Raw genomic sequence first — 10,993 nt, 5'->3', positions numbered from 1 at the left:
CTTTTCTTTCTTTTTTCCCTTTTACCCTGCACTTTTTTCTTCTTCCATTTTTCTTCCCCTATTTTCCCACTATTTTTTTCTTTGTATTTTGATAGGCCTACTTTGGCAAACAAATATATTCCTGAAGAATTCTCATGAAAACTTAACTTTAATTCTAAAATTGTGTCACAAATGCTCTCTGAGGTTGTTTTTGTTTTCCATAACTAGGATTGACATTTGTTGAATACTTTTCTCTGTCTAGTGTTTTACTCTACATATAAGGAGGGTTAGAATCAGAGTCTATTTTTTCCTGCCTATTTTTACAAGAGTTAGAGAGATTTCCTTTCCAGCTTTCGGGAGAGAAATAAGGTTTTTCATATTGTAGATGTGCATGTTACATCTCATTCTAAATTTTGTGTGTGTGTTGGTATAGGAAATTTGTTTCAATATATATCAGTGAAAAGTAATTGTGTAGGGTATTAATTGTGTGTTTCTGTTTTCTTTTAGAAAATATCCTTATAATTTCTGTGCCTAGATATGGAATCAATTTCTATGATGGGAAGTCCTAAAGCCTTAAATGAAACTTTCTTACCAAATGGTAGAAATTACATCAAGGACACCAGTAAGCTTACAGTTGGCATAATTGGAAGTGGGGACTTCGCTAAATCCTTGACAAGTAGGCTTGTCAGGTGTGGGTTTCATGTGGTAATAGGAAGCAGAAACCCTAAATTTGTGGCGGAATTCTTTCCCCATGTTGTTGATGTCACTCATCATGAAGATGCTATAGCAAAAGCAAACATAATTTTTATTGCTATACGCAGAGAACACTATGCAGCTTTGTGGGAACTCAAGCATCTACTTGTTGGTAAAATCCTTGTAGATGTCAGCAACAACATGAAAATTAATCAGTATCCAGAAGCCAATGCGGAGTACCTGGCATCCCTTTTCCCAGATTCCTTTGTTGTTAAAGGGTTCAATGTTATTTCAGCATGGGCACTACAAGTAGGACCAAAAGATGCAAGCAGACAGGTAAGTTATGCATTTCAGCATTTAAAACAATGAAAATGATACCTAACTATCAAGTACAAACATGAGAAACCTCATGAAACTTCTGCTACAAAATGCTGTAATTTTTCATATGAGAGTACCTAAAAATGAAGTGAGATTATTTCTCATCTTCATAGTATAGCAGCTTCAGCATTCATTTTTATCAGGAGGCAGAGGAGAGTTTCAGATTGAGAGCCTCATTTGGTCTTTGGTTGGCTCATCAATCTACAATCAAAAGTGGATAAGTCCAGAGCAAAAGACGGTTGGACAACATGCCTTCAATTTAAATAAAACTAAAGTAAGTATAATTAATGCAGCTAGAGTTGTTTGAAAATAATTTAGAAGAAACATTTTGGATCATGCATAAATACAGCACATACAGTATTTGCTATACATTACTGTAAAGCATGTAAATCTTTTTTGTGCTTTTATAGCAGTCTGAAAAAAGATGTGTCTGCTTTAAGAGCAAGATACTTTTTTGAAACTATTTTAATTATTCACCGATTTACTGGTCACGCTGCATGTATTTAATAACTTGCATTTAGTATCAATATTTGGTGGAGCTCAAAGGCATGTATCTAAGATTTGGGGAATTATATACGGTCCTGGGCAATATATTTTGCACCCTTGATTCATATAACATGAAATAAAGATAAAAATAAAATATAGATAAAATAATTACAAATGCCTTTGTAAATTGTGAGGTGGTGCTAGGAAAATTGAGTTAAAGATAATTACAGGAAATCTCATACATACCCTACATACATACCCTAGTTTGACTAGACCATGTAGTTATTGACTGTTTGTTTATTTTAGGTTTACATATGCAGTAACAGCATTCAAGCTCGAAATCAAGTTATTGAACTTGCTCGTCAGCTCAGTTTTATTCCTGTTGATTTGGGCACTTTATCATCTGCAAGGGAGATTGAAAATTTACCTCTTCAATTGTTCACCCTGTGGAAAGGACCAGTTATAGTGGCTGTTGGCCTAGCCACCTTCTTTTTTATCTATTCCTTTATTAGAGATGTAATACACCCTTACGTGAGAAATCACCAGAGTGATTTTTATAAGATTCCTATTGAGATTGTGAACAAGACATTGCCAGTTGTTGCAATTACTTTATTATCTCTAGTGTATTTATCAGGGCTCCTGGCAGCTGTTTATCAACTTTATTATGGCACTAAATACAAATTGTTTCCATCCTGGTTAGAAAACTGGCTGCAATGTAGAAAACAGCTTGGATTACTTAGTTTTTTCTTTGCAACAGTTCATGTTGTTTACAGCCTCTGCCTGCCTATGAGGAGGTCAGAACGATACCTGTTTTTAAATACAGCTTATCAACAGGTAAGAAAAACATCATTTTTGGGTCAGGTAATTCAGAACACCCTGACATTGCTGCATGTGTGATTTTTAATTTGAGCTGTGTGGATCATTGCTTAGACATTTCTTCCTGCATGAAAGAAACATTCAATTATGGTTTTTAAATGTGTTAACATTTTATACTATGTATAGTCACTTAATTATGTAGTGATGAATAATAATATATATAATATTATTTATTTCTTTTTTAAAAAATTGATTTAGCTTCAATAATGTTCACCCTCTTGTTTCTGAAAACTGCTCACCACTTTCCAAATGATCGATTTAGAGCTATAAACATACTATTCAAAATAAGAGGAATTACAATTGATTTCTTAATTTGCATAATTTATTCTTCTTCTAAACATAGAAGGGTCAGATCTACCAAAGTTTCTAAAGTCTTCTTTCTTAATTAATGAACTCTCTCTCGTCTTTGCTCCCATTCATGATAGTTCACCAGGTACACTTAAAACTCATCGGATATTCTAGTTCATTTTCAAGAATTTTCTATACATGTGTTAAAAATGTTAAAGATTCCGTAATCTCTTTCTCCAGGTCCATGAAAATATTGAAAATTCCTGGAATGAGGAAGAAGTATGGCGAATTGAAATGTATGTCTCTTTTGGAATAATGAGCCTTGGGCTGCTATCTCTGTTGGCTGTGACTTCCATTCCATCAGTAAATAGATCATTAAATTGGAGGGAATTCAGTTTTATTCAGGTGTGTACTAAAATACTAAGTCTAATCTAGCACAAATCTTTAGTAGGCATTCAGTATTGAAAGGTTCAGGTTTTTGCAATCTGTAATATTTTTTTAAAAATAGTGCCAACTATAGGGCTTATACAAATGCTACAAAAATGCAACTTATTAATTATCCTATCACAATTCCCAAAGACCTCCATAATGTATGGGAGAAGAAAAACTTCAGTCTTTTGTGTATTTGAGAGTAGGAGGGTATCAGAATTTTAAGAGTTCATATGAATCTTTCAAAGGTTGCAATGGCTTAAGATAGTCACCTCTTCCTTTAGTAAAACTCACTAAAATCACAGAAAAGGGGAGGGAGGGGTCTGATGAAAGCTGCAATGCGCTTAAGCAAAAAAAAAGTTCCATATTCCTTACAGTAGCATCTGCATGAGAGGGAGTCAAAATTGATGCAAGCTCCACTAATTTTAATATTTTGTTATTTATATCATTTTAAAAAACATTCACAATTCCATTACAGTGTCCTGATATTACAAATCATAGCTCAACCAAGAGCTGTGGTGGCGTAGTGGTTAGAATGCAGGATTGCAGGCTATTTCTGCTGATTGTTGGCTGCCAGCAGTTCGGCAGTTCAATTCTCACCAGCTCAAGGTTGACTCAGCCTTCCATCCTTCCGAGGTCGGTAAAATGAGGACCCAGATTGTTGGGGGCAATATGCTGACTCTGTAAACCGCTTAGAGAGGGCTGTAAAGCACTGTGAAGCAGTATATAAATCTAAGTTCTGTTGCTATTGCTATTCCAAATACATTTTAGGAATACATAAGAATTATACATGGAAGATATCTGCTAATTTATGTATTATTTATTGATTTGTTTCCTTGCTTGTTTTGGGGGTCTTTATGTAAAACTATGCAATTTACAAACTCTGTTTCTAGTTTTGCTTTCTAACAGTAGAGCATATCTCATATTTTGTACTAGTCCGGTAAAAATTGAAAGGTCTTTCCAATGAGTGGTTCAATATTTAAGAGCTTTCCATTCATTTTTCTCCTTCTATTTGTTAATTGTAAAAGTTAATTGGAGTATATATGTTTAAACTATATATAATAGTTTAAGTTTTTATAAATAACTTTTAATGGTTAGCTATAAGTGCAAATCATCATGTCAGCATTTTAATTTTTATTTGTTTCTCATCTTCAAATCTCAAAGTCTACACTTGGATACGTCGCACTTCTCATAAGTACTTTCCATGTATTAATTTATGGATGGAAAAGAGCCTTTGAAGAAGAATGCTACAGATTTTACACACCACCAAATTTTGTTCTTGCGCTTGTTTTGCCTTGCGTGGTAATTCTGGGTAAGGTAATTTTGCTTCTACCATGTATAAACAGGAAACTGAGAAAGATCAAAAGAGGATGGGAAAAAAGACAATTTATAAAAGATGGAAATGGATCCGATTCATATCCCTCACCAGAAAGAATTACAGTCATGTGATCATACAATGAAAATATTACCACAATATTTGTCCCTTTAAATGTCTGTACCTAATACTGTATAGGTTTTATTTTAGACTGAAATATCTCAGGCATTGTGATATTATCAGAATATAAGCAATACAGGCGAAGGCAGACACTGCATTTTCAGCATAATAGATAAAAACTACTATATTTTGAAGAATGTGATTTGTGGGATATTTAAGCCACTCCTGCCATTCCAAGACTACAGTTTTAAACAAATTTAGCAGATAACAAGTTCCACTGAATTCAGTAAACTTTATTCAGGATAAATCTCTTTTGAATAGATTTGCTTGCAATCAATTAGATATAGATTCACTTAGCATACAAGACTCAATAAAGAGGCCTCAGAGCCACAATCACATATATACAGTCCTCTGAAAGTTGTCAGCAAATTATAATTACTCTTCGGATTTTAAATGCTATTAATGACAATTTTAAATTAATCAAATGTAAACCTTTTTATTCATTAACTTACAAGTATGACTCTGGGTGTGACTCACAACAATTAAAATAAACAGTAAAAAAATAAAACAGCATACAGCTATTCTGAAACCATGATTATAAATTCAATAAAACATAAATCACAGCTGGTAAATATAAATCATTTATCCATTTAATACAGCCATTGCTAGTTCTCACCACTACTGCAGACCTAAGAACAATGGTACAACTAAATCTTCAGGTCCTTCCTGAAGGCCAGAAGAGTACTTACCAGTCTAGGTTCCTTATTCTAGTCATGCCTATTCATTGGGCATGGTCTGTCATAAAGGCCAAATCTATTTCTTGGTTCAAACTAATGTAGAGCTATTTTAGATTTCAGCACTTCAAGAGCTAAATTTATTATACCAACTTTTACCTATTTGCTCTTCTACTTTCTGGTTTGCATTCTTAATACTCTGATTAATAGGCTAAAAATGAAATATATTTGATATCAGTATCTGATATCATTGGCAATTGATATTACTGTTAGCCTTTAGATCCTCTGAAGTGTTTTTTCCCCTTGATCCAGCATTCTCTGGCATCAAAGGTGTACCTGAATCTAGCCATTATTTAAATTTCATATAGTACCCAAACCAAACATATTAGGAAATTATGGAAAATTAAAAAGTTAAGCAGTGCAACTGGATCGGAGCACTTCCATGGATCCAGATAAGGCCACCCAAGGCATGTCCTCCACTTAAAAGAAAGGAAAAATGAAAGTGCAGTTACCTGCTAAAATGAGAAATATAAAAGTGTACAATATGGTGGTTCTTCTATTTTGAATCTGGGAATTTCCTTGTCTCAAAACTGAGAAGTATATTTAAAAGTTTTTATTTGAAAATTTTAAGAAATCCATTATAGATTTAGTATTTATAACTTTGTTATAATTAAAAGTTATTAATTTCTTTTAAATGTAAGAAAACAAACATAACTGTTGGTCAATAAAGGAAATGCCTAGTTATTAAGATTCAACCAAAAAGCGACAAATGTTGAATTCTCCAGGACTGTTCAGCAATCAACATATCTCCCATAGAGGGGATTAAAGCAGATACTTAAAAAAAAAAAGCATAGTCAGGTGCTTTTGTGTTAGGTGTCTCCCCTGCACCCCATAAATAGGATAGATTGAAAGTCAATAATCTCTGTGTTGGAGTCTTGGGAGTAAATGAGGTAATGAAGCATCTGCAAAAAAAAAAAATGCAAGCCCAGACAATTCCAAATACCTAACCTTAAACCTGACCTACACTGTGTTTTATGCAAGGAATAGCAGCCATTAATTTGTTTCTGAATGCTAAGTATAACCTAACATGCTTCATCCACAACTTCCATCTTAGATCGATTTAATTACAGACATCTGGTCTTGTTTTTGGATTTTTTCACTTACCCCTTATTGTCTTATTGTAGGATTTTTTAGAATTCTAAAAACTTGGTAAACTTAAACAATATTACGTAATATTTTGAATGGTACCTAGCTATGGTTTTTGATATCTAAATTAGCCAGAGGATTGTCATTAGCAGACAGAATAAAGCAGAACTATGTGTGAAGCATCTAAACTAAACATAATGATGGCTGTTTAAACAATAACTGTTTCAATTACAAATATAGTAGGAAATATATGTAAATGTAGACTCAATCATCCAGGTCAAAAGCATGTAAAAAGGTTAAATCACGGCAACTGGACCAAAGTTTATTAAATTTAATAAACTTTATTATTACATTTATTCGTTTTAATAAACTTTGGCCCAGTTGCCATGATTTAACTTTTTTACTTAGCAGGAAAAAAATTGATTTTTGAGGGCAGCTAGCAATATATCCTATACTATGATGAATGTGATAATTTATCAGATTACCAAATATAACCCATATTTTCCATACATACACACAAACATAAAATTTCACTCAGAATAACTGAAATATAACAAGTTTAGTTTATGGAAGCATTTTTACAACTGTTATAGATAGTAAGGATACTATGAATGTGGAACATCTGATTGAAAGTACAAGCTCTAACAAATTAATCAAATAGGATAGATCTAAAGCTTCCATTTACATCAATATCATTAGATATTCCAAAGTAGAGATGCAAAAGTCTAATATTTATTCTCTTGATGTATAGATGCAGATCACTAGAATTCAGCTGCCATCATATTTACTTAATACACATCTTGATTATGATATAGTGATACATATAATAGATGGAAAAGTACCAATGTAAATGCCTTAACTTTCAATAGTCATAGGCAATACCTCCTGGCATTCACTTATCTCCATACTGAGAGCTTTTGAGTAAAATGAAGTATTCAAGTATAGCATTTGATTATCTTAACATAATTAAAAAGACTATATTCTTTGGAATCCACCAAGGTACTATTGGCTACCTGTAATGTTTCCTGTGATATTAATAGTATATTTTAAATTTATTGTGCTTTATTAAATGTGCTATTTAGTGTGTTTTCATAAAAACACAATCAGTTTCTACAATGAATCTGCTAAAACAAAATGTACAGAAATGGATTAATATTAATTCCATTTTTGAAGCTTCAGTTGTAGGTTTTTAAAACATTCAAACATCAAAATCTGGATCGTTATTCTGTTTTTTGCTAACATGTTCCTTGCTCCACCAGTTAAGTATGTTCTACTATTGCCATTTAAAGTCAGTGAAGATGCTGAAATGCACAGCCAAAATAAATGTTATTTGTTAAGTTCTTTAAAAATCTGAAGCAACCTTCTGTAATTTTATGGTATATCATCTGTGCAAATATTTTTCTAAGGAGAGTAACCAAGCAATCAACATTCTGTTGAGCCACAAAAAGTGGGCCCTGCACTAATGGGAAAATGCTAGGAAGAAAAAATAATGTAATACAGTCTATTGGGAAATTTTATCAATATTGCAACTGCGGAAACAACGATTAACCTTACTACCGTGTTTCCCTGAAAATAAGACCTGGTCTTACTTTATTTTGGGCTCTGAAGTAGCACTAGGTTTTAGTTTCAGGGAGGGCTTACTTTTTGCTGGTACTAGTATCAGTAGGCCGCAAGCGCGCAGAGGTGGGATGGGGCCTGTGCATGGGGTGGAGAAGCAATGCGGTAGCGAGAGTATAGTACCAGTGCGGCCGTGGAGGGTGGTAGGAAGGGCACTGCACCTGGTGGGTGAGTCAGCCCAGATCCGGAGTGCCACCTCGCCACTGGCCTGCCAGCGGCCACCGGTGGAACCATGCCGCCCACGCCTCCATCTTTGGGCTGCTGAGCACCAGCCTGCACGCCTACTTGGTGCTGCAGGCGCTGGGCTAAGGGCTGAACCTGGTGCTCTTCGGGCCCTCGCGAGCGCTGCAGCTCTCATGCCAGCTGGGCATTTTTGGCCTCTACTGGCTGCTTCTGCTGGATCGCCTTCTGCCTGGCTGGCTGCTGCTGCTGCCACCATAAGGTCAGGAGTCGAGGCAGGTGATGGTGGGTGGTGAAGTTGCTTCCCTTCACCTGCCAGATACCTGCCAAAGCCACGCAGGGTAAGATTGTCGCATCCCGCCACCCAGATGCCCTAGCCTCCCCCACTAACCTGCCTTTCAACTACATTGTGTTTCTCTTTTCGCTTCTCAGCCTTCGCCATGTGTTTGTGGGGGGGAAAAGTTCAATTAGACTTTCTAATCACGAGAAGTTAGAAAGTCTGATTGAGCCTTTTTTTTTGTCCCACAAACATGCACAAAAGCTGAGAAGTGAACAGAGAAACACAATGCAGCTGAAAGACAGGTTAGTAAAAAAATGCTTGGGGGAGGCTAGTGCATCTGGGCAGGGGGGCGGCAATCTTACCCTGCGCGGCTTCTGCAGGTGTCTGGCAGGTGGAGGGAAGCAACTCCACCGCCACCTGCCTTGACTCCTCACCTTATGGTGGCGGCAGCAGCAGCCGGTCGGGCCAAAGGCAATGCGGCAGAAGCAGCCGTTAGAGGCCAAAAGCGCCCAGCCAGCATGAGAGCTGCAGTGCCACCAGGTCTGAAGAGCGCCAGGTTCAGCCCTTAGTCCAGCGCCTGCAGCACCAAGTAGGCGTGCAGGCTGGCGCTCAGCAGCCCAAAGACGGAGGCGTGGGCGGCACGGTTCCACCGGCAGCCGCTACTGAACAGCTCTGGCAGGGCGGCACTTTGGATCTGGGTTGACTCGCCCCATGTTGGGCAGCAGGGCAGCCCAGAGTAGCACAGCCAGGAGGGCAAAGAGCCCCACAAGGCCCAAAGCAGCACGGGCAGCCACCTGGCAGCCACATGGCACCTGATGTGGCCAAGAGGTGTCCCAGCAGCAGTAGGGTCAGCAGGCAGGGCAGGCGGAGGCTGGGGCTTGCCAAGGGTTTAGTTTGTTGCGGCCACAGGCAAGCAGACGGATGGAGAGGTCGGACCAGCAGTGGCCAGTTCCACTGGCGACCGCTGGTGAAGGGCCCTGGCAGACCAGGGCCAGGGGGGTGCTCTGGCAATTGCACGTAAGATTTGGGCTGACTCGCCCCGTCCTGCTCTAGGGCTTACTTTCGGGGAAACACGGTATTCATTATCATCACGATTAAACAATGTACATTTAGTTTCTTCTCATCCTTTCTTAAATAATGGCAAAATACCAGGTGTATGTGAAAAATGTATTCACTGCTCACCATCACTTTGTATATTATTTTAGAATCAACAGACAGTGGAACACATATTATTTTGAATTATTTTCATACTTTACATTAGATTTGCAGTATTTAAATGCTTTTTGTAACAATTACTGCATAGTAGATAATAAAACGTTTAAGTAACTTTTCTATCATTAAGAACCAGTACTTGTTTGCTAATATTTATAAGGCCAGCAAGAATAAAAAGCAACATTGATATTGGTATTATACCTATAGAATGGAAGTTTATATAAATGAGAGATAGGATTATTTAATTTGCTTTCTTCTGTTTTTATTAAAGCTGGACTGAATTTGTTAAAGCAGCAACATCTTTTTTCAAGTTTAAGCAATTGCTGTGCTCACATGATACTCAAACACTTTGAATCATTGTTGATGAGTGTATAGCCATGCTTACTAGACTGGTAGTTATTATATGGATGATATTAAATAGGAAACAGTAATTAACATAATTTTATATGGAACATAAAGGGCTAAACTCTTATAAACTAATTTGATTTTTTTAGAATATACTAACAGTCAAAACTCTAAAACGTGGAAATGAAAAAATTATCCCAAACAATTAAATAAATCAATTTAAAGAGAAACTTTTAAATTATTGTATTTACCAGCCATTTCTTGCATGATCTTTTTCTTCCTTTAGCCATGACTGACCTTGTATATGCTCTATGCTAAATTTCAGGTGGTTGTTTCAGCTCATCTTAAATTTCATCATATTTAGAATATTAGATGTTAAAATATTTTACTTTCATAGTTGTGCCATAGCAGGCTTGGCTTTAAACAACCTATTAATATAAGCGGGTCATGACTAAGTCTGGGATAAGCTCAAACATCCTTATTTGTTCACAGTTTTCCTGCAATTTTCTTAAATATATTTAAAAAATAAATTAGAAATATGGTGAAAAAGTAGCAGAAAAGGTAACCTACAGAAACATAAGTAAACTATCACCAAAAATTCTAAACATTTATCATCCTAATTATATGACCTTATACTAAAACTATCCACATAAATTCCAATTGTTTTCTAATGTGAGCCACCAAACATTTTTATTTTGTTGTTTCTGTTTTGTGAGTAGAATAGGTAAACCTGAATAAATCCTCAACATAATACAAAGTACATGTAACAGTTATTAGTGCTGCCTCATGTTTGACCACTGTGTAATGTAAGATATCTATAGTCATTATCAGACATAACAGGAATTTTTCAGGGTTCATCAGACCAAAATGAAGATAAACATTTCTACTGTCCAAAGTCCATTAGGCATGGAGAGA

General features: G+C 36.1%; 1 protein-coding gene across 1 annotated transcript; it reads left to right on the top strand.

Annotated features, from left to right (window-relative positions):
* Nucleotides 1–516: 516 nt before the first annotated feature.
* Nucleotides 517–5,109, top strand: STEAP2 (STEAP2 metalloreductase). The gene is made up of 4 exons (XM_015811852.1): nucleotides 517–1,008; nucleotides 1,843–2,370; nucleotides 2,941–3,105; nucleotides 4,294–5,109. The coding sequence occupies exons 1-4, from the start codon at nucleotides 517–519 to the stop codon at nucleotides 4,576–4,578; spliced, it is 1,470 nt and encodes a 489-aa protein (XP_015667338.1). The 3' UTR covers nucleotides 4,579–5,109.
* The last annotated feature ends 5,884 nt before the right edge of the window (nucleotides 5,110–10,993 follow it).

Source organism: Protobothrops mucrosquamatus, unplaced genomic scaffold (genome assembly GCF_001527695.2).
Source record: "Protobothrops mucrosquamatus isolate PMUCROS unplaced genomic scaffold, P.Mucros_1.0 scaffold53, whole genome shotgun sequence".
NCBI lineage: Eukaryota > Metazoa > Chordata > Lepidosauria > Squamata > Viperidae > Protobothrops > Protobothrops mucrosquamatus.
The sequence above is the reverse complement of the archived record's forward strand: the minus strand, read 5'-3'. Positions and strand labels throughout refer to the sequence as shown.